General features: G+C 42.8%; 2 protein-coding genes across 2 annotated transcripts; one reads left to right on the plus strand and one right to left on the minus strand.

Moving 5' to 3' along the window:
- Positions 1-593: 593 nt before the first annotated feature.
- Positions 594-8965, minus strand: LOC135543187 (aspartyl aminopeptidase-like). Its single transcript, XM_064970284.1, has 15 exons — positions 8871-8965; positions 8382-8472; positions 7637-7725; positions 6912-7025; positions 6519-6644; positions 6223-6347; positions 5902-5986; positions 5638-5745; positions 5477-5554; positions 5114-5197; positions 4352-4512; positions 3617-3656; positions 3282-3383; positions 1254-1421; positions 594-844 (listed from the first exon to the last, which is right to left on the minus strand). Exons 1-15 carry the CDS (start codon positions 8874-8876, stop codon positions 794-796), a joined length of 1428 nt encoding a protein of 475 aa, XP_064826356.1. The 5' UTR covers positions 8877-8965; the 3' UTR covers positions 594-793.
- A 1726-nt stretch (positions 8966-10691) lies between these two features.
- On the plus strand, positions 10692-23163 carry LOC135543188 (uncharacterized). Its single transcript, XM_064970285.1, has 5 exons — positions 10692-10896; positions 11205-11522; positions 16480-16600; positions 19479-19512; positions 22441-23163. The coding sequence occupies exons 1-5, from the start codon at positions 10815-10817 to the stop codon at positions 22525-22527; spliced, it is 642 nt and encodes a 213-aa protein (XP_064826357.1). The 5' UTR covers positions 10692-10814; the 3' UTR covers positions 22528-23163.
- The last annotated feature ends 737 nt before the right edge of the window (positions 23164-23900 follow it).

The raw sequence follows: 23900 nt of genomic DNA on the forward strand, positions 1-23900 counted from the left end.
AGGACCGGACAGCTGATGAAACTGAGGAGTATTTCTGTCTGAAAAAACCCTTTGGTGGGGAAAAACACATTCTGATTGGCTGGGCCTAGCTCCCAAGTGGGTGGGCGTATGCCCTCCTAGGCCCACCCATGGCTGCATCAGTGCCCAGTATTGTGAAATCCATAGATTAGGGCCTAATGAATGTAAATTGACTGATTTCCTTATATGAAGTGTAAACTCAGTAAAACTGTTGTGTTTAGATTTTTGTTCAGTATATTTGTCAACATTGTATGTTGTTTCACCACTGGTACGAGACTTGCTAAAGAGTGTGGGCCAAACACTTTATTTCAATTGAAGCTCCACTCCAGTACAACAGAGGCAGAGGTTAGAGAAGCAGGCCTCAACCAGAGGGTTGCCGGTTCAAATCCCAACTCAAGACGGGAAAATCTAGTGCGGAAATGCATCATCTGCCGTTGTGCCTTTAAGAAAGCGACTTAACCCCCTATAATTGGTCCAGGGGCATGGGGTGCTGCAGTGCCCATTGCGTCCAGCCTTTAGGACTATATGTGTGTGGAATGAGTGAGTGAACAAAAACACGGGAAGGAGAGAGGATGTGTAGATTAAAAATGGATTATTTTATAAACCATTTTAGTTCATCAGAAACATCATTTGAAGTTCCTTGCCTCTGAATGTGTGCAAAACGTTCTGCTGAAGCACTGTGTGTCATGTGAGTATACAAATAACACAGTATGTAGAGAGACCCAGAGGAGGACATCTGTCTGTCCTTCTGTCCATGCTGTGTCCTTCCCCCAGGCTAGTCCACAGTCACCATGTCTCTCACAGTGGGGAAGAGCTCAAAGAAGCCCTGGTAAGAACAGACGGAAGACACATCATCATACATCAACATAGTGAGACATTATGGTTCACTATGTCTGGGCAGATTACAACACAATTAGACCCATATAATGTACTGATACCACTTTCACACTAACATGCTGTTCCCAACCACACTGTGCTGGCTCTGATATTTTCCTTCCACATTGTCCAGCAACTACAGTAGATGCGTACCCAGGCCAGGCAGAACCGCTTGGCTCAGTTTGGCTCATAGAGAAACAGCAGAGTGAAAAGGGTATCAGTGTGATGGAGTGGGTCAGGGTCAGGGGTCATTCCAAAGCCACATTTTCCTAATTGACAAGAATTCAAGGGAATTGGAAATTTAGTGTACTTCCTGAATTGACCCCAACCCTGGAGTGGGTTAGTAGAGGGTCCAGTACCTTGAATAGGTTGGTAGACTGGAGCACTCCAGAGGTGCAGCACATCTCCCTGATGGAGTGCATGGCCAGCTGGGGGGCACCGATGTCCAGCACGGGGATCCCCAGGCGGGAAGACAGGATGGGGCCGATGGTGGTCCCACAGGGGCTGTCGTTACGCACCATCACATCCTGGGGCCACAGAAACAGGGTCAGGAGGGTAATTCATTAACACACGCTTACTAGGTACAGTTGAAGCATCTGTGGAGAGAATACACACATGTACTGTTACATTCAGATTGATTGATTACATTTCCATGTGCCATGGATGCCCATTAATCACTCAGACATACATTGGATGTCAGCTGTGTGAGGAAACTCAACATGAGTCAGAACTGGAACTGTCCTTCCTGCCTCTCTGCTATTTAAATCTGGCTTCACACCGGTCCATTCCTCTGAGTCCATATGGGGGTGAATGAGTGCACACATCAGGGAGGGAAATGGACCAGAGCGGTAGTTTCACCAGGCCCTGAGGTGAATAAAGTGTCCTTGTGGGAGCGGAACATCCTTCATCTAAAAATCTTAAATCCCCACTACACCACTGCTCGGTTTAAATCCCCACTACACCACTGCTCGGTTTAAATCCCCACTACACCACTGCTCGGTTTAAATCCCCACTACACCACTGCTCGGTTTAAATCCCCACTACACCACTGCTCGGTTTAAATCCCCACTACACCACTGCTCGGTTTAAATCCCACTACACCTCGGTTTAAATCCCCACTACACCACGGTTTAAACACTAAGGCTCGGTTTAAATCCCCACTACACCACTGCTCGGTTTAAATCCCCACTACACCAGGCTCGGTTTAAATCCCCCCACTAACGGTTTAAATCCCCACTACACCACTGCTCGGTTTTTAAATCCCCACTACACTAAGGCTCGGTTTAAATCCCCACTACACTAAGGCTCGGTTTAAATCCCCACTACACCACTGCTCGGTTTAAATCCCCACTACACTAAGGCTCGGTTTAAATCCCCACTACACTAAGGCTCGGTTTAAATCCCCACTACACCACTGCTCGGTTTAAATCCCCACTACACCACTGCTCGGTTTAAATCCCCACTACACCACTGCTCGGTTTAAATCCCCACTACACCACTGCTCGGTTTAAATCCCCACTACACTAAGGCTCGGTTTAAATCCCCACTACACTAAGGCTCGGTTTAAATCCCCACTACACTAAGGCTCGGTTTAAATCCCCACTACACCACTGCTCGGTTTAAATCCCCACTACACCACTGCTCGGTTTAAATCCCCACTACACTAAGGCTCGGTTTAAATCCCCACTACACTAAGGCTCGGTTTAAATCCCCACTACACCACTGCTCGGTTTAAATCCCCACTACACCACTGCTCGGTTTAAATCCCCACTACACTAAGGCTCGGTTTAAATCCCCACTACACTAAGGCTCGGTTTAAATCCCCACTACACTAAGGCTCGGTTTAAATCCCCACTACACCACTGCTCGGTTTAAATCCCCACTACACTAAGGCTCGGTTTAAATCCCCACTACACCACTGCTCGGTTTAAATCCCCACTACACTAAGGCTCGGTTTAAATCCCCACTACACTAAGGCTCGGTTTAAATCCCCACTACACCACTGCTCGGTTTAAATCCCCACTACACTAAGGCTCGGTTTAAATCCCCACTACACCACTGCTCGGTTTAAATCCCCACTACACCACTGCTCGGTTTAAATCCCCACTACACCACTGCTCGGTTTAAATCCCCACTACACCACTGCTCGGTTTAAATCCCCACTACACCACTGCTCGGTTTAAATCCCCATTACACCACGGCTCGGTTCAAATCCCTACACCACAGCACTTTCTTCACCTCAGCACTACTTTGCTAGGTTTAAATCCCCACTGCACCAGTGGATTTAAGAAACAAGTTTAAATCACAAACCACTGTTGCAGTGCACCAACACCACACGGAAACAAGTATGTTTGAACAAATCACATGCGCACACACACGCCAATTACCTGAAGAGGCACACCAACACGACTGGCGATCTCTCTCAAGATGGAGGCTGTCACAGCCGTAGTGGCATAGCGCTGGTTACTGTTGAATTTAACTACAGGACCCTGAGAGAGAGGACATTCAGACAATCACACTGACTACAACGTCAGATATCTGTATAGAAAACATACATAAATGTATAGCATGTCTGCCACAAATATTACACAGGTACACCATGACTATTTTACCTAAATCTAAAATTGTAGACATTTTTTGTAGAAAATTACAACAATATGTCCACCAGTTCTAATGGGGGTTTTTAATGTGTATTGCTGAGGGGGTCATTTGAGCTCTGTACCTTGTGGAAGGCTGGTCTGTGGTTTTCATCATGCTTCTCCCTAGGGTGAAAATGAAAGTCGATTAAAACTATAAACACAGCAAACATCTTTCAAACTGTCTTCTGGTCCCAGCTGGCACAAAAACAGTACAACATCAGTCAATTATATATCTAATATGATATAAATATATAAATGAGACTATTATTCCCCAGGTATACTGTACACTGACTGGTAGTTGGGATGTTGTTCTTGAACCTGACTGGTAGAGAGTGTGAATGTTAGTATGTTTTCTATGGGGAGTAACAGCACATTGTCTCTAACATCCCAACTACCAGTCAGGGTCTAGAACATCATCCCAACTACCAGTCACACTTTAGAAAAAGGGTGGAGAATCAGGACACATCCTCTGACTGGTTGTTGGGATGTTAGAGACAGAGGTTGTGTCCTGATTCTCCACCCTTTTTCTAAAGTGTGACTGGTAGTTGGGATGATGTTCTAGAACCTGACCTCACTTGCACACTTTCTTTCATGGATCTAAAAACATTTGATTGGTGTAATAATGGGCTGGAGGGGAGGCTCCACCATTAAATCCATGGCAGGAAGTAGACACTTTGGGAAAATGGTGGAGACTTGGGATGCAAACACAGAGTGATTAACAGTACGGCGTTTCCATAGGGAGTAGGAGTAAACTGACTGGTAATTGGAGTGTTACTATAGAGACTGGAGTGATTGACAGGTTACTGTATGGTACTGACTGGTAGTTGGGGTGCAGGGCGTGGGCCATGTCAGCGCTGATCATGAAGGAGCGTGGCACCGCCTGCTGGAAGGCTGTGAGGTTGGTGGGGGAGGAGGACAGTCGACTCAGGATCAGCTCTGTCAGGTTGGACGCTGCCCCCTGGGCGCTCTCTGACCCCACCTACAGGCCATAGGGGGAAGTGTTAGGTTAGGGTTCGCCAAACCAGTTCCCTCCTGTAGGTTTATACTCCAACCCTGTTCCTGGAGAGCTACCCTCCTGTAGGTTCACAATCCAACCCTAATTTAGAGCACCTGATTCTATTAATTAGCTGGGTGATAGGCTAAATCAGTCATTTTACAACTGGGGTTGGAGTATAAACCTACAGGAGGGTCTCTCTCCAGGAACAGGGTTGGAGTCTAAACCTACAGGAGGGTATCTCTCCAGGAACAGGGTTGGAGTCTAAACCTACAGGAGGGTCTCTCTCCAGGAACAGGGTTGGAGAGCCCTGAGTTAGATATACAGAGGCCATATTGACAAAACATCTCAGAGTAGAAGTGCTGATCTAGGATCAGTTGTACAATTTTAATTAATCAGAGGGGGAACCTGGTCCTATATCAGCACTCCTTATCAGAGATACTTTGTGAATATGTCCCCAGGGGTTTTTCCTGACCACCAGAAAACCCTGGGCCCTAGTTATAGTTCATAGCTACAGGCCAGTGATAAGGAGAAGCCCTAGCTCTACACAGAATGAATTTAGCCAACACAGGACTGGGGGACCGACCTCTTCATTGTCAAACAGAGTCACCATCCTGATGTTGGGGTCTGTGACCAAAGAGTCTCTAGAGATGCAGGAGTCCATCAGAGCCTAGTGGACAGAGGAACAGAGGGTAAAGGTTAGGGGAATGAAGGTTAAGGTTAAAGAGGAAGTAGAGGTTAGGAGAATAAATGGTAAGGTTAAAGAGGACGTTCACATTATGGTGGTAGTCATGTTCCGATTCCTCTCGTCCCTCTCAAACACACCGGAGGAAAAGATGTGAGGTTCCTACTCTCAGAGCTGTACTTTGAGAAGGAGACCAGTTGTTGAGGTGGCTGGTGTTAGTGTCTGGAGGTGGAGTGTTGAGTTGGAAGAGGAGAGGAGACTCACCTGTAGGGCACAGTAGCAGCTGTGGAGGTTGTCCAGACGGGGGGAGTAGATGAACTCTTCAAACACACCTCCAATTGCCTATGCAGCAGACACACAAGTCAGTAATCTGTTATCGATGTCATTAACAGAGGGGGAGGAGGTGTTGAGGAGAGGAGACTCACCCCTGGCTGAGTGTCAGCCAGACACAGCTCAAAGTCCAGCAGGGCCTCAGGCTGAACGTCCAGCTCTGAACACAGCACCTTGACCAGGGCCGGGTGGTGCTTCTCTGCCTGGACGAGTGAGAGAGATGGAGAAATGTACTAAAGGCCTACTGAAGTTGTGTAAGGCAAGTGATTGATTAGTGTGTGTGGTACATTGGACTGTGTATAACTGTATCTAGTACTGCAGAGTGTACAGTGAGAGATATGGATAGTTAAGAGTCTTACAAAAGTGGTGGCATTGCAGGCATCCCCAGTGGAACAGCAGCCAGTCTCCAGCTCCTCCTGTACAGCAGTGGCTAGGATGGGCACTCTGTCACACACACAGTTACTAAACACTTATTTCCCTGTCCAATTCATGTTTGTTCTCCTGGTCCCTTGAGGGGTGTATCTCAATAGTCTATAGTGGTCTCCTCCCCTTCAACTGCACTGATGTGAAAGAACAGAACAGGTTCCAGCCATACTACCTTCACCTGTCCAGTCGTCAGATCAGTGTAGATGGAGGAGAGGAAGCCAGTTAAGACTTCTGACATGCAACCTGGGACTTACAGGTGGTTCTCCTTGTTGGGGCCGAAGGAGTCGTTGATGTCCCTCTGGAGGTGGATGGCCAGGTGGGGGATCCTCATGATCGGCCGGGGCACGTGAACCAGACGATGGACCAGCTTATCTCCAGTCTGCACCACAATAACACAACAACTCCCATGTAAGGTCCTCTCACAAACACACCTCCATTCTCCAGACACTTCAACACATAGTTCATGACAGTTCAGAAACCTAAGAATGGGCCAACCTTAATGTTTCAGTTGTGAATGAAGGGTTAGATGGGTAGGGTTACATTGCCATACCTTGACCATAACACGACCGGCGATGGTCAGATCCCGGTCAAACCAGGTGTTCCAGATTCCTCCTCCGTAGCACTCCACCCCGACCTGCAGACAGCCCTGTTTGGTCTTCTTGGACCGTGGCTTAATCTGAATCAACCACACAGAGAGAGAAGGGTGTCAAGTTAGCGACCAAATACAAGTATGACCTACTATCCCCAGTGGTTGGAGGTGTTAGCCCTGGGTCGTGTTCAGTAGGGTACACCGTAGCAAATCAATTTGCAACAGAAAACTAAAATATTTGTTCTTAAATGGACAAGTTCAGACATTACCTGACTGTTTCAAAACGTTTTGTCCCTAATGAACACGGCCCAGTCATTTTCCCAGCGTGTCCCAAGTGTAGAATCTCATCCTTACCCTCAGACAGGGGCTGTCTGTGTGTGCTCCAATCATAGTGAAGCCATTGCCTGGCTGGAAATGTCCACCCACAGCAAAAGCGATGATGGAGGAGTAGTTACGGGTCACAAAGTACTGTTGAGAGAAGAGGAGTAGTTAGTTCTCAATCAAGCAGTTTGACAGAAAACAATGTGGAAGGACCACCAGAGGGCAGGCTGGGCTCACAGATAGTAGCCCAACAAGGCATGGGAGACAAGGTAACCAGAGGCAATTAAGCACAACTGACAGGTACTAATGACATATTTTCCTTCCCCTATAAGAGAGAGTATGGAACCAGCAGAGAGGAGGGGGGGAAAACTATCTCTGGAAGATGGCCACCGAGACAGAGGAGCTATCCATGAAGAACCACTAAAACGGTGACAATCCCGTGACTTTTGTTGTAGTTTAAAGATAATCCTATTGTGTTCCTGTTTCATCTGGAAAAGATGTATGTTTTTCCTTGGGAGATTTCCATTGATTATGTTGGAGTGTTTGTGTTGACCAAATGCCCTCAATAGAGAACTGTGTTCAATCAAGAAAACCTACTCCTGACTCGTTTATTCCACCTTCCCGCTTTAGAGTGACGCCCAATTACTTGGTCCACTCACAACAAATACTATTTGAACCCAGGTCTGATCCCTATATGATGAAGCCCTATAAAGCTGTGTAGATCAGTGTGAGACTGGAACCTCCATGTACTGACTGACCTTACTGGCAGGCTTGATGTTCCACTGCTCAGTCTCCTTCAGCTCAGTAAAGCCAGCCCCCAGCAGACGAGACTTACACTCCTCAACCACTGCTCACAAACAGGACAGAGTGAAAAGAGCAGGACATTAACTTCAAGCCACCTCGTTCCTTTTATGAGTTACAGCCTGTGAAACCAGGGGACATATCAATTAATTGACTGATAACAGCAGGGGTGCAATTTTCATTGGGGACGGGCATGTCCCCCCACATTCTGATATGGCATTTTTGTCCCCCTCAGTTGTATAATTGGAATGTGATACAAAATGAGGCAATGGTATGCTTAAGGCCCATGTAGGCACCTCCGGGCGGCCGGGGTAGGCTGTTTTGGAGTGTTTATCAGACTTGATTAAAAAATACAAATAAAAAAAGTTATCCCCCCACGTCTGAAACCAAAGTTGCGCCCCTGGATAATAGAGTGGCTTTGAGAGAACTCGGGAGGGATCGAGGCCAAGGATAGTGTGAATGGACTGTACATGGATCAGAGTGCAAAGGTAGGCTGCACAATAAAACTGGCATCAGTACAGGCTCAGAAAGAGGACATCCGCCTGCAAGATATATCTCATCTCAATGTCCATGGAAGGTAGTCAGTCAGTCTCCCAATGTTCCATGCTCTTGATCAAAAATGTACTTAGTGTTGACACTGGATTTACAGTATTTCTCTTTGTCCCTATATTGTGCCGTGACATGATATGACTTGTTTCTGACCGTGGTATGGAGACACTCCTTTGTTCACGAACTGGAGGAACTCCTTGGCAGCAGTCTGCACAGCTTCCTTTGAACTTTTCATGATCAGTGACTAGTGAAAGCAGAAGGATAACGTTACACGCCATGAACGACACAGCGTTGCATTGGCAAGCGAAACAGAAAGAGATATTAACGTTTCTGAGCAGCAAGCAAAATACAATTCAGCAAAAGTCAGTGTTATAACATTGTCATAGACTGTATGATTAGTCCAAAAACAGAATAGACGTTAAGCTGACTGCAGAATAGACAGTAGGCTAATCGTTGCTTGCTAGGTAACGTTAGCTAGCCAGCAAACACAGACATTGTTATCAAGCAAAACCGAATAGATAGCTTACTTATGCAGTAGACACGGCAAACAAAGCTTCCAAAAGTCAAACCAGACTGCTCTGAGCTAGCTACACTTAACGTTACTAATATGCCAACAGCCAAATCATAACTTATGGTGCTTACCTGCATAAATGTTTAACTGGACTGTTAAACTCTGTACCCGGTGTAAAGCACACGGGAGACCTCTGACAGATTTAGTAAAGACCACCGATGTAGAATCTAACAATGGACAATTTGAAGGGAGGAGAACGTGGTATTGCCCTCTGCTGACCAGGAGGCAAAACAACATTGTTGGCTGTTTCGTGGCCAGAGATTGTTGAGGAAACAACCACAAATGCTCTGAAATAAGCTAGCCATTCTTGATAAACCTATTTAACTTATTTGACAAGATTACATATATTAGGATGATTTTTTATTTTATTAACTTATTATTGACCACTCCTTGGTTACCCAGCATCTATCTCCCCAGTTTATGCCGCAGTGCAGACTGATCAGTTATGTCTCTATGCTAGCTGCCCACCCAAATACCCAGCATCCTTGGTCTGGCTCAGCTGCCTCAGCTGCCTGCTAGTTGCCTGTTGCATCTCCTTGATGAAGGGCAATCACTGCTAACAGGTCAGCTCCACTGTCAGCCTACTACACCTCCCAGCCACCAAGCAGATTCAGGCCAGTAAAATAGGAAATGGTCATTTGAATAACAGTCTGTATGATAAAGACTTCAATAGAAGTCACCCAGGCTTCCTTTCCAGCCCTCTCCAGTCTTCAGAGATGGAGCTGAGTAATGGTGGGTGCACAGATAAGACTAAAGTAAAAGAGGTTACTTTATATAATGTTATTTTTATTATTATTTATTTTACCTTTATTTAACCAGGCAAGTCAGTTAAGAACAAATTCTTATTTTCAATGACGGCCTAGGAACAGTGGGTTAACTGCCTGTTCAGGGGCAGAACGACAGATTTGTACCTTGTCAGCTTGGGGGTTTGAGCTTGCAACCTTCTGGTTACTAGTCCAACGCTCTAACCACTAGGCTACCCTGCTGCCCCAGGGTAGCCTATATGATACTGGATATGCCATTTTTCAGCTTGTTATTAGTCACCAAAAGCAACAAGCCATTACGAGGATGCACATTTTATGGACTGTGAACCAACAGTCATATACATCATCAACAGTCTTATACATCATTGTTCAGCTTCAGACTGTTACATCCTGGAGGGACACAAGACTAATGGCCACCACTAAAGTATGTGGCTGAAATGGGCCAAAAGGAGCACATCAACTCGCCACAAGTCTAGGTTAGCTTTCAAACCTACCATATTTAGTCTGTTTTGAAGCTCTGAGAAGTGAGATCAAATGGGGGGAGGTGCAGATGACTATGTAACATTATCTTCAGAAGTGAGACCTTTAGTGTGCTGTAGATAGCCTACATGTGATGCTAGTACAAGATGTCCAATTTATCAGCACAATAAACATCAGCACTCAGCAGTTCCATAGTATGCATACCGGTGCAAAATCCTCTCACATTTATGACCTTTGCGTAAATGTTACACTAAAGATATGCGTGTGCCATTTCTGAAGAGACTGCGCACCTACAAAAAGAGATTAGTAAACTTGGCGCATGCTATGCGTACACATTTTCCCCAGTAATAATTTAATTGAATGATTACAATAATATATCAGAAATAGAAACATAGCACTTGGTAGGTTAATTTCCTGTTATTAACCTGGAGGACCAGTTCTAACCATCAATTACTTGATATACCCCCCTCAGTCTTGGGGTGCTGTCAGAATCTATCATTGTTGATAGAGCAGGAGGTGGACCTCTTGACATGTGTATTTAGTATGTGGTGGTTGCACTGGATAGCCCCTAGACACAGCCCATTAGATGTATTGTCATTGTGAAAGTCTCACACAGAAGCGAGAATACATTTACACAGCACCACTTCCTCCTCTCAGAAAGCATCAGATCATGTAACTGGGTCAAACCAGTCAAAAGGACTTTGCTTTGCTTCAGTTTGACTTTTGTTCTGCTGTCAGTCTGAGCAGAAAATATTGGAGTAACATTTGGTTATGCAGTTGGTCAGTATGTGTGGAAATATATTCAGGCTTTCTCTGCTTTTGCTGCTGCTGGGTCAATGCACAGCTGTTGAAGGTAAGAGGGATATGTTGTTTTCTCTGACACACACAGCATTAGGCAAACTGGAAGAAAGGAAAGAGCACCAGTCCTCAGATGTTGCATTTGTGACACATTTCCATTATTCCATTAACAATAGGAGTTTAGTTATGCACAATGTAAAGTTGTTTATTTATATATTTACATTTCATTAACATTCTGAAATGTGTATTTATTATTATTTTATTCAAATGCCGTTTTATTGTAAAATGTTTTTTTTTTTACTTCACTACTTAATATTTTCTTATGAAAAAACACTCAAGGTTCATGTCCTTTCCTGTTGGCAGTGACTCAAGAGAAAACATTGGAGTCCGGAGGAGCAGATTCCACTCTTCTCTGCTCAAACCAAACACTCACTGACATCAGTACTGTAGTATGTCACAAAAATAGAGTTATACATGAGGGTCATGAGTGTAGAGTTTCACACGACGTTGAGTCAAATCAGACCAACAACACTTGTGACCCCAGAGTCACACTGCAGATAGAGAATGACAGAGTGTGTCTACACATCACCAACATACAACCATCTGATGAAGGGAACTACACCTGTCAGTGTGGATATAATGGGGGACGGGATTATAAAGACATACATATCTCTGTCAATGGTAAGTGTTTGGTCTGATGGGATTGTTCACAATAATTAAAAAATGAACCCCAGCATAATGTCTTATCACCACATATTTAGTGGAATGTACACTACAGTTCAAAAGTTTGGTGTCACTTAGAAATGTCCTTGTTTTCCATGAAAACATACATGAGTTGCAAAATGAATAGGAAATATAGTCAAGACGTTGATAAGGTTATAAATAATGATTTTTAATTGAAATAATAATTGTGTCCTTCAAACTTTGCTTTCGTCAAAGAATCCTCCAATTGCAGCAATTACAGCCTTGCAGAACTTTGTTGAGGTAATCTGAAGAGATTTCACCCCATGCTTCTTGAAGCACCTCCCACAAGTTGGATTGGCTTGATGGGCACTTCTTACGTACCATACGGTCAAGCTGCTCCCACAACAGCTCAATAGGGTTGAGATCCGGTGACTGTGCTGGCCACTCCATTATAGACAGAATACCAGCTGACTGCTTCTTCCCTAAATCGTTCGTGCTTAGTTTGGAGCTGTGCTTTGGGTCATTGTCCTGTTGTAGCAGGAAATTGGCTCCAATTAAGTGCCATCCACAGGGAATGGCATGGTATTGCAAAATGGAGTGATAGCCTTCCTTCTTCAAGATCCCTTTCACCCTGTACAAATCTCCCACTTTACCACCACCAAAGCACCCCCACACCATCACATTGCCTCCACCATGCTTGACAGATGGCATCAAACACTCCTCCAGCATCTTTTCATTTTTTTCTGCATCTAACAAAATGTTTTTCTTTGTGATCTGAACACCTGAAACTTAGATTTGTCTGTCCATTACACTTTTTTCCCAATCTTCCTCTGTCAAGTGGCTGTGTTCTTTTGCCCATCTTAATCTTTTCTTTTTATTGGCCAGTCTGAGATAAGGCTTTTTCTTTGCAACTCTGCCTAGAAGGCCAGCATCTCGGAGTCAAATCTTCACTGTTAACATTGAGACTTGTGTTTTGCGGGTACTATTTAACGAAGCTACCAGTTGAGGACTTGTGAGGCATCTGTTTCTCAACTAGACACTAATGTACTTGTCCTCTTGCTCAATTATGCACCGTGGCCTCCCACTCTTTCTATTCTGGTTAGAGCCAGTTTATTCTGTTCTGTGAAGGGAGTAGTACACAGTGTTGTACGAGATCTTCAGTTTCCTGGCAATTTCTCGCATGGAATAGCCTTTGTTTCTCAGAACAAGAATAGACTGATGAGTTTCAGAAGAAAGTTCTTTGTTTCTGGACATTTTGAGCCTGTAATCGAACCCACAAATGCTGATGCTCCAGATACTCAACGAGTCTAAAGAAGGCCAGTTTCTTTAAAATCAGGACAATTTTCAGCTGTGCTAACATAATTGCAAAAGGTTTTCTAATGATCAATTGGCCATTTAAAATGATAAACTTGGATTAGCTAACACAACGTGCCATTGAACACAGATGGTTGCTGATGATGGGCCTCTGTACGCCTACATAGATGTTCCATAACAAATCTGCCGTTTCCAGCTACAGCATTTACAATAGTCATTTACAACATTAACAATGTCTACACTATATTTCTGATCAATTTGATGTTATTTTAATGGACAAAAAATGGACAAAAACCCTCAACTTTTGAATGGTAGTGTATGTAATGTGCAAAAGTACCTTCAATATGTAATATGTACAGTTTAAGTCGGAAGCTTACATATACCTAAGCCAACTACATTTAAATTCAGTTTTTCACAATTCCTGACATTTAATCCTAGTAAAAATTCCATGTTTTAGGTCAGTTAGGATCACCACTTTATTTTAAGAATGTAATGTCAGAATAATAGTAGAGAGTGATTTATTTTAGCTTTTATTTCTTTCATCACATTCCCAGTGGGTCAGAAGTTTAAATACACTCAATTAGTATTTGGTAGCATTGCCTTTAAATTGTTTAACTTGGGTCAAACACTTCAGCTAACCTTCCACAAGCTTCCCACAATTAAATTGGGTGAATTTTGGCCCATTCCTCCTGACAGAGCTGGTGTAACTGAGTCAGGTTTGTAGGCCTCCTTGCTCGCACAAGCTTTTTCAGTTCTGCCCTCAGATTTTCTATGGGATTGAGGTCAGGGCTTTATGATGGCCACTTCAATACCTTGACTTTGTTGTCCTTAACTTCTTTGGGACTGGGGGGCAGTATTGAGTATCTTGGATAATAAGGTGCCCAGAGTAAACTGCTTGCTACTCAGGCCCAAAAGCTAGAATATGCTTTGGATTTTGATAGAAAACACTCTGAAGTTTCTAAAACTGTTTGAATGATGTCTGTGAGTATAACAGAACTCATATGGCAGGCAAAAACCTGAGAAAAATCCAACCAGGAAGTGGGAAATCTGAGGTTTGTAGTTTTTCAAGTCATTGTCTATCGAATATACAGTGTCTATGGGGTCATTTTGCACTTCCTAAAGCTTCCACTAGATGTCAACAGTCTTTAGAACCTTGTTTCAGGCTTATACTGTGAAGGAGGAGAGAATGAGAGCGGTTTGAGCCAGAGGTCTGGCAGAGTGCCATGAGCGGATCCCGCGCCCGCCCGTGAGAGGTAGCTGCGTTCCATTGCATCTCTAAAGACAAAGGAATTCTCTGGTTGGAACATTATTGAAGATTTATGATGAAAACATCCTAAAGATTGAGTCTATACATCGTTTGACATGTTTCTACGAACTGTAATATAACTTTTTTGACATTTCGTCTGAACAAGTGATCACGCATTATGCATTTGGATTACTGGGCTAAACACACAAACAAAAAGGAGGTATTTGGACATAAATTATGGACTTTATCGAACAAAACAAACATCTATTGTGGAACTGGGATTCCTGGGAGTGCATTCCGATCAAGATCATCAAAGGTAAGTGAAAATGTATAACGCTATTTCTGACACCTCTCCTTCTTTGGAAAATGGCTGGATGTTTTTCTGTGACTAGCGCTGACCTAACATAATCGCAAGGTGTTTTTGAAATCTGACATAGCGGTTGCATTAAGGAGAAGTTTATCCATTTCCATGCATAACACTTGTATCTTTTATCAAAGTTTATTATGAGTATTTCTGTAATTTGATGTGGCTCTCTGCACTTTCATCGGATGTTTGTTTGAGACAATGCATTTCTGATCATAACACACCAATTTCAAATGAGGTTTTTGGACATAAAGATTAACGTTATCGAACAAAACACACATTTATTGTGTAACATGAAGTCCTGTGAGTGCCATCTGATGAAGATCATCAAAGGTTAGTGATTCATGTAATCGCTATTTCTGAATTATGTTAGCCCTCTCCTTGGCTGGAAAATGGCTGCATGGTTTTCTATGACTAGGTGCTGACCTAACATAATCGTTTGGTGTGCTTTCGCCGTAAAGCCTATTTGAAATCGGACACTGTGGCTGGGTTTACAAGAAGTTTATCTTTAAAATGGTGTAAAATACTTGTATATTTGAGGAATTTAATTATAGGATTTCTGTTGTTTTGAATTTGGCGCCATGCAATTTCACTGGCTGTTGGCGAGGTGGGAAACTACCATCCAACATATCCCAGAGAGGTGCCATTTTTCCACAACTTTGGAAGTATGCTTGGGGTCATTGTCCATTTAGAAGACCCATTTGCGACCAAGCTTTAACTTCCTGACTGATGTCTTGAGATGTTACTTCAATATATCCACATAATTTTCTTTCCTCATGATGCCATCTATTTTGTGAAGTGCACCAGTCCCTCCTGCAGCAAAGCACCGCCCCCAAAAAAGGATGCTGCCACCCCCGTGCTTCGCGGTTGGGATGGTGTTATTTGGCTTGCAAGCCTCCCTTTTTCCTCCAAACATAACGACGGTCATTATGGCCAAACAGTTCTAGTTTTGTTTCATTAGACCAGAGGACATTTCTCCAAAATGTACGATCTTTGTCCCCATGTGCAGTTGCAAACCGTAGTCTTGCTTTTTTATGGCGGTTTTGGAGCAGTGGTTTCTTCCTGCTGAGCAGCCTTTCAGGTTATGTTGATATAGGACTCGTTTTACTGTGGATATAGATACTTTTGTACCTGTTTCCTCCAGAATCTTCACAAAGTCCTTGTGTTGTTCTGGGATTGATTGTCACTTTTCGCACCAAAGTATGTTCATCTCTAGGAGACAGAACGTGTTTCCTTCCTGAGCGGTATGACGGCTGCGTGGTCTCATGGTGTTTATACTTGCGTACTATTGTTTGTACAGATGAACGTGGTACCTTCAGGCGTTTGGAAATTGCTCCCAAGGATGAACCAGACTTGTGGAGGTCTACCATTTTTTTTCTCAGGTCTTGGCTGATTTCTTTTGATATTCCCATGATGTCAAGCAAAGAATCACTGTGTTTGAAGCTAGGCCTGGAAATACATTCACAGATACACCTCCAATTGTCTCAAATTATGTCAATTAGCCTATCAGAAGCTTCTAAAGCCATGACATCATTTTCTGGAATTTTCCAAACTGTTTAAAAGGCACAGTCAACTTAGTGTATGAAAACTTCTGATCCACTGGAATTGTGATAGTAAATTATAAGTGAAATAATCTGTCTGTAAACAAATGTTGGAAAAATGACTTGTGTCATGCACAAAGTAGATGTCCTAACCGACTTGCCAAACCTATAGTTTGTTAATAAAAGATTTGTGGAGTGGTTGAAAAACGAGTTTCAATGACTCCAACCTAAGTGCATGTAAACGTCTGACTTCAACTGTATTTGGCTTACCTTTATGTTTTGTTGTCTTTGTTTTGTAACATCTGTCATGAAGTTACATCTGACAGAACTGAGAGAATCTCTATAGTCAACAATATTAGATTTTCTCATCAGTGCATGTAATAATGTCTTAAAATGGAGAATGTCAACAACACGATGCCTTAATGTAAATGAACAAGATGGTGGAAGAGAAACATATAAGATCATCATATATATTTTCCCCTTTCTCAGGACACCAAGTGCAACAGGCCACAGACAACGGTCTCTTCTATTGGGGGATGATAACAGGCGTTGCAGCATGTGTAGCTGTCCTGGTGTTTGGTGGCGTAATCATGGGGAAAATTCATCTCAGGTCAGATAATACTAATAGCTTGGTCAAAGAGTTGCTGTAATGAGTGTTTGTCAGCCTTTTGGAATTTGAATAATTACTTAGTAAGAATGGTGCATTCTCAAGTTGAAGTCGGAAGTTTACATACAGTGGGGCAAAAAAAGTATTTAGTCAGCCACCAATTGTGCAAGTTCTCCCACTTAAAAAGATGAGAGAGACCTGTAATTTTCATAATAGGTAAACTTCAACTATGACAGACAAAATGAGAGGGAAAAAATCCTGAAAATCACATTGTAGGATTTTTAATGAATTTATTTGCAAATTATGGTGGAAAATAAGTATTTGGTCACCTACAAACAAGCAAGATTTCTGGCTCTCACAGACCTGTACCTTCTTCTTTAAGAGGCTCCTCTGTCCTCCACTCATTACCTGTATTAATGGCACCTGTTTGAATTTGTTATCAGTATAAAAGACACCTGTCCACAACCTCAAACAGTCACACTCCAAACTCCACTATGGCCAAGACCAAAGAGCTGTCAAATGACACCAGAAACAAAATTGTAGACCTGCACCAGGCTGGGAAGACTGAATCTGCAATAGGTAAGCAGCATGGTTTGAAGAAATCAACTGTGTGAGCAATTATTAGGAAATGGAAGACATACAAGACCACTGATAATCTCCCTCGATCTGGGGCTCCACGCAATGATCACAAAAACGGTGAGCAAAAATCCCAAAACCACATGGGGGGACCTAGTGAATGACCTGCAGAGAACTGGGACCAAAGTAACAAAGCCTACCATCAGTAACACACTACGCCGCCAGGGACTCAAATCCTGCAGTGGCAGACGTGTCCCCCTGCATATGCCAATGCATGTCCAGGCCCGTCTGTTTGCTAGAGAGCATTTGGATGATACAGAAGAAGATTGGGAGAATGTCACATGGTCAGATGAAACCAAAATATAACTTTTTGGTAAAAACTAAACTCGTCGTGTTTGGAGGACAAAGAATGCTGAGTTGCATCCAAAGAACACCATACCTACTAAGCATGGGGGTGGAAACATCATGCTTTGGGGCTGTTTTTCTGCAAAGGGACCAGGACAACTGATCCGTGTAAAGGAAAGAATGAATGGGGCCATGTATCGTGAGATTTTGAGTGAAAACCTCCTTCCATCAGCAAGGGCATTGAAGATGAAATGTGGCTGGGTCTTTCAGCATGACAATGATCTCAAACAAACCGCCCGGGCAACGAAGGAGTGGCTTCGTAAGAAGCATTTCAAGGTCCTGGAGTGGCCTAGCCAGTCTCCAGATCTCAACCCCATAGAAAATCTTTGGAGGGAGTTGAAAGTCCGTGTTGCCCAGCAACAGCCCCAAAACATCACTGCTCTAGAGGAAATCTGCATGGAGGAATGGGCCAAAATACCAGCAACAGTGTGTGAAAACCTTGTGAAGACTTACAGAAAATGTTTGACCTCTGTCATTGCCAACAAAGTATTGAGAAACTTTTGTTATTGACCAAATACTTATTTTCCACCATATTTTGCAAATAAATTCATTAAAAATCCTACAATGTAATTTTCTGGATTTTTTTTCTTCCCATTTTGTCTGTTGAAGTGAAACTATGATAAAAAATTACAGGCCTCTCATCTTTTTAAGTGGGAGACCTTGCACAATTGGTGGCTGACTAAATACTTTTTTGCCCCACTGTACACCTTAGCCAAATACATTTGAACTCAGTTTTTCACAATTCCTGACATTTAATCCAAGTAAAAATTCCCTGTTTTAGTTTAGTTAGGATCACCACTTTATTTTAAAGAATGTGAAATGTCAGAATAATAGTAGAGAGAATGATTTGTTTCAGATTTGATTTCTTTCATCACATTCCCAGTGGGTCATAAGTTTACATACGCTCAATTAGTATTTGGTAGCATTGCCTTTAAATTGTTTAACTTGGGTCAAACATTTCGGGTAGCCTTCTACAAGCTTCCCACAATAAGTTGGGTGAATTTTGGCCCATTCCTCCTGACAGAGCTGGTGTAACTGAGTCAGGTTTGTAGGCCTCCTTGCTCACACACACTTTTTCAGTTCTGCCCACAAATTTTCTATAGGATTGAGGTCAGGGCTTTGTGATGGCCACTCCAATACCTTGACTTTGTTGTCCTTAAGCTATTTTGCCACAACTTTGGAAGTATGCTTGAGGTCATTGTCCATTTGGAAGACCCATTTGCGACCAAGCTTTAACTTCCTGACTGGGATGGTGTTCTGACCAACTGGAATTGTGATACAGTGAATTATAAGTGAAATAATCTGTCTGTAAACAATTGTTGGAAAGATTACTTGTGTCATGCACAAAGTAGATGTCCTCACCTTTTTGCCAAAACTATAGTTTGTTAACAAGAATTTTATGGAGTGGTTGAAAAACGAGTTTTAATGACTCCAACCTAAGTGTATGTAAACTTCCGACTTCAACTGTACATAACAGATCTACAATGCGGATAGAGTACTGAGTTGGTGTCTCAGAAATACATGCAATGCTATGAGTTCAGGTGGGCCTTCGCTCTTCAGCAAACAAAGGAAAGGAGAGGTGCTCAACAACAATGATGAACAGCATGAAAAGGCCTTACCAAGAAAAACATGCAAAAGGACAAATGAGGCAGAAAGGAGTGTGGAAATACCATATAGAACACAGGAAGAAAATCATGTTTTTGACTGCACTGGCCCTTTAAGTCTAAATTGAGTTTGTATGGGACACTGGTGTCTAATAACAACACTGTTGTGGCTTTTCGCTTCTCACTTCCTGTCAAAGGTGAGTGGTGAGAGAAAAAAATTCTCCACAAATGTGCTGTGTGAAACATGTTTCATTTGGTTCTATGTTAATTCAGTCTTCTTATGTATTGCTCAACAGATCACAGCTACAAGTGTCTGGAAACGTCAAGGAGGTGCCACAACAATACTATTAATACTTTTTGTTTACCGCTGTTATTGCTAGCTGTTGCATGTTAGTCATAAGAAGGCATCTTCAGAGACTACCCAACAAACCAAAATTGGTTCTGTGAACGTTCCTGGAACATTCATTAATTAACCCTAAATAGAATTTAAAGGGAAAAAAACACTCATTCCCATAATTTACAAAATGAAATAACACTAATATGTGAGAACAATATGTTTCATTTTGGCGTTTCATGTGAAAATCTGTTGACTACAAAATCCACAATGCAATGCTGTAGCTATGAGCTGACTGGCTAGCTAGCTGGCAAACGTAGCTACACACAATAATAGCAAAGACACTATCGGCATAGCAGCCTCAACAAACTGCACTATCAATTTAGGAGTCTACAATCTCGCCATGTGTTGATGATTAGCTACCGGAGAGAGAGACCAAATCAAGACGCTGGACAGAGTGGAATCAAGTATAGCAAAAAGGCAGTTTATTATGTAAAAGATATCTTGTCCTCTAATTAAGCGTGCACGGACCTAGTCATATGGCTCAGAAGGAGGCAGCTGACAAGGATCCCTAAACAGAGTGTGCAACAGATTTTGTACATAGAATGACGTAGGTTGATTCTTGTAGTTCTGTCTCCTGACTGGTTGGTGAAGGTTGGAGGCGGGTCCTGACCGAGCCTGTGCAGGAGCCTTATTGGTGCCCCGTGAAGTCGTCCCATCCTGGCTCCTGCCCAGTAGAAAGGGGAGTGGAGTGTGTGTGTGTGTGTGTTTATGCAAGAAGATGTTTGTGTGTCCCATTATGGCCAGGTGTGTGTGTTCGTGTAATGGAATGTCCGTGTGTGTCCCGGAGTCGTGAGATAAGGGAGCAAATGGGGTCGTGAAATAACATAGCTGAGGGGGGTAGTTTATTGCTGGGTATGTTTGTGTCAGGGGACAGTGACACCGGAGATCAGAGGGGTCTTGAAACACAGAGAGCTGAGGGGGGTAGTTTATTGCTGGTTATGTTTGTGTCGGGGGACAGTGAGACCGGAGATCAGAGGGGTCTTGAAACACAGAGAGCTGAGGGGGGTAGTTTATTGCTGGTTATGTTTGTGTCAGGGGACAGTGACACCGGAGATCAGAGGGGTCTTGAAACACAGAGAGCTGAGGGGGGTAGTTTATTGCTGGGTATGTGTGTGTCAGGGGACAGTGAGACCGGAGATCAGAGGGGTCTTGAAACACAGAGAGCTGAGGGGGGTAGTTTATTGCTGGTTATGTTTGTGTCAGGGGACAGTGACACCGGAGATCAGAGGGGTCTTGAAACACAGAGAGCTGAGGGGGTAGTTTATTGCTGGGTATGTGTGTGTCAGGGGACAGTGACACCGGAGATCAGAGGGGTCTTGAAACACAGAGAGCTGAGGGGGGTAGTTTATTGCTGGGTATGTGTGTGTCAGGGGACAGTGAGACCGGAGATCAGAGGGGTCTTGAAATACAGAGAGCTGAGGGGGGTAGTTTATTGCTGGGTATGTGTGTGTCAGGGGACAGTGACACAGTGAGATCGGAGATCAAAGGGGTCTTGAAACACAGAGAGCTGAGGGGGTAGTTTATTGCTGGGTATGTGTGTGTCAGGGGACAGTGAGACCGGAGATCAGAGGGGTCTTGAAATACAGAGAGCTGAGGGGGGTAGTTTATTGCTGGGTATGTTTGTGTCGGGGGACAGTGAGACCGGAGATCAGAGGGGTCTTGAAACACAGAGAGCTGAGGGGGGTAGTTTATTGCTGGGTATGTTTGTGTCAGGGGACAGTGAGACCGGAGATCAGAGGGGTCCTGAAACAATAGAGCTGAGATAACAGAGCTGAGGGGGCAGTTTATTGCTGGGTATGTGTCCTGGGGGACAGTTTTAGCAGGGGTACTAGAAATGACTTGAGTCAGATCAGCTTAGTGCTGTATAATATATGAGCCATGTGTATGAATATTTATATAACAAATGTTCAACCTGCAGATCAATGTGCCTCAGAGTGGAGTCTGACATTCGCAACGACACCATGCAATGCACCCTGGACTGAAGAGGCAGACAAATAGGAGAAATGTGTTAGGCCCTCTGTTAAATTACACATTTCTCGAGGTAGGAATATCGCAAAAAAGATCATCAATGGCTCATTCGAGAGAAGACTACCTTCCGCGTTATGACATCGGCCAGTATTAGAATCTGACACGTATGATAGATGTTTTCACGATCTAAAAGTCATATTAACTTCCAGTGTAGCGAGAGACACATTGACACAATGCTACATCATACTGGCCGAAGTTCTACCTGCATGAACCGCAATAACTCAGACACACATGAAAACATGAAATGATCTCTGATCACTCAGATATACAAAAACAATATAAAATTCAAAATGGGTGAATCTTTCCTTTAATGGGAATGTTAGCTAATGTCCTGGGAATTAAATCTGCCAATTTATTAGAATTTTCCACAGCCCCCAGCCTGGTCTCATAGACTAGACGTAACTCAAATTAGTATGCTATGTTTGTTATGGTTACATAAAACAGATGGTTAGTTTTGGTAAAAACAAAAGTAGGATGGGTGGTCCTATAACGTGAACGTCAGCAACCCAAAGGTTGTGAGTTCAAATCTCCTCACAGACAACTTTAGCATTTTAGCAACTTTTCAGCTACTTTGCAACTACGTAGCATGTTAGCTAACCCTTCCCCTAACTCCAACCCTAACCATTTTAATTAACCCTAACATTAACCATAACTCCTAAATTTAACCCTAAACGCTAGTCTAGCTACCATTAGCCATTTAGCTACATTTCGTAATATATACATTTAAAATTTGTAACATATTTTATGTTTGATACGAAATGCTCTGAGAACAGGTTGCAGTCCCATATGACATTACAGTGTAATGCGGTGACATATGGTTTATGTCTTTGTAGGAGGAGCAACGGGACATCGAACCCTACAGCACATTCACAAGGAAAACCAATGGGCTTTACTCAACTCTCCAGCAGCTTAACCCCTGACCCTGATCCTCTTGCACTGTTGACCAATGATGACATGGTATTAGACACATTTTTTGTAACATACAGCTTATACAGTGGAGTGGTAGATATACATTTACTGTGCATATTTTGATTACTGAAAAGGCCCTTTGAAAGTCTGCCTATTGTTTTCCTGTCTGACTTGCCATACATCAGCCTCTCCTTCACTGTAGATGTTCTGTGGTTGTTGTAAATATCAACACATACTGTCTGCAGGCTGCACATCTGTTATGGAAATACAAGTGTTAAATACATGTTTCAAAATTATAGCTGTTCTGTTGTTGCTTTCTGATAGAACAAAGCATGTTTCTGTGGAGATCACCTGATCTCAAAGTCATAAACTTTCCACCAGGTGTCAGTGTACTGTTATAAAACTGCCTCTATATTCATACTGTAATTTTAGAAAACAGAATATTAATGCAGACATTTCAAATTTGTAACATATTGTATGTTTTATACACATATTATTATAAATATTGGTAATAAAACAAACAAAAGAACAATATGTGATTTATATTCTGATTTATTAGAACTGCATTTCCCCAAAAAACAAATTCATGTGTGTATTCTATGTACTTCTGTGAATGCAGGGCCTGTCTATTAAATGACTTAACTGTTTCATGGTGTCCCTGCCTGTTGTTTCCCTGCTGCACACCTCAGTAATATTAATGTGTCCCCTACCTTTTTCAAGTATTAATCTTTTCAACAGAAGTAAACATCTGTTACAAAAACAATACAAGTCATATTCTGTCTGTTACTGTAAGTACCCCCTGGTTTGACACATTGAGACAGAGCTGCACTGTTTTCCACCTGCATCTTCACCCCGAATCTCCCCATTTCCCCCCAGCTAAATGAGGGTACAGTTAGCTATTGTTTGTGTATTTTACACTATGTTGAGGTAAAACTCGAAGTATAATACTTATATGAATGTCAACCCTAACACATGTTCCTGTCATCGTCATCAATCAAATGCATTAGTTAGAAACTACTTTGACTACCACCACCGATTTCTGTATGCTAGCATGATGCGACCAGTTTATAGCTATGGGAGTTAGAATTTAGATATTTTTATAAACCTACAGCGAAAACAGCCAATTATATCCACATCTGATTTTAGTAACACATTGTGGGCCTGTTACAATACATCAATCATGACAAATTTAACAAATGTCCACTTTGTTAGATTTGTTGAATGTGCGCCAATACAGCTTCCTTCTATCCCCCGCGTTCTGCATTCCATTTACCTCTTTACCACATCTATCCCCATTACCTCCCAGATCTCTTTCCAGGAGTTCACTCATTCGGGTCTTTGAAATCCCAACACAAGGTATCATACATATGTTTTTTATTTGTGT

Source organism: Oncorhynchus masou, chromosome 7 (genome assembly GCF_036934945.1).
Source record: "Oncorhynchus masou masou isolate Uvic2021 chromosome 7, UVic_Omas_1.1, whole genome shotgun sequence".
Classification (NCBI taxonomy): Eukaryota; Metazoa; Chordata; class Actinopteri; order Salmoniformes; family Salmonidae; genus Oncorhynchus; species Oncorhynchus masou.

Coding starts and splice junctions, on each gene's coding strand:
- LOC135543187 (XM_064970284.1), bottom strand. Junction 7,726..8,381: donor AGGAGTGTCTCCATACCACG/GTCAGAAACAAG, acceptor GTTTGTGAGCAG/TGGTTGAGGAGTGTAAGTCT. Junction 5,746..5,901: donor CCTGCAATGCCACCACTTTT/GTAAGACTCTTA, acceptor TCACTCGTCCAG/GCAGAGAAGCACCACCCGGC.
- LOC135543188 (XM_064970285.1), top strand. CDS start 10,815: ATGCAGTTGGTCAGTATGTGTGGAAATATATTCAGGCTTTCTCTGCTT. Junction 11,523..16,479: donor CATACATATCTCTGTCAATG/GTAAGTGTTTGG, acceptor CCCCTTTCTCAG/GACACCAAGTGCAACAGGCC. Junction 16,601..19,478: donor ATGGGGAAAATTCATCTCAG/GTCAGATAATAC, acceptor ATTGCTCAACAG/ATCACAGCTACAAGTGTCTG.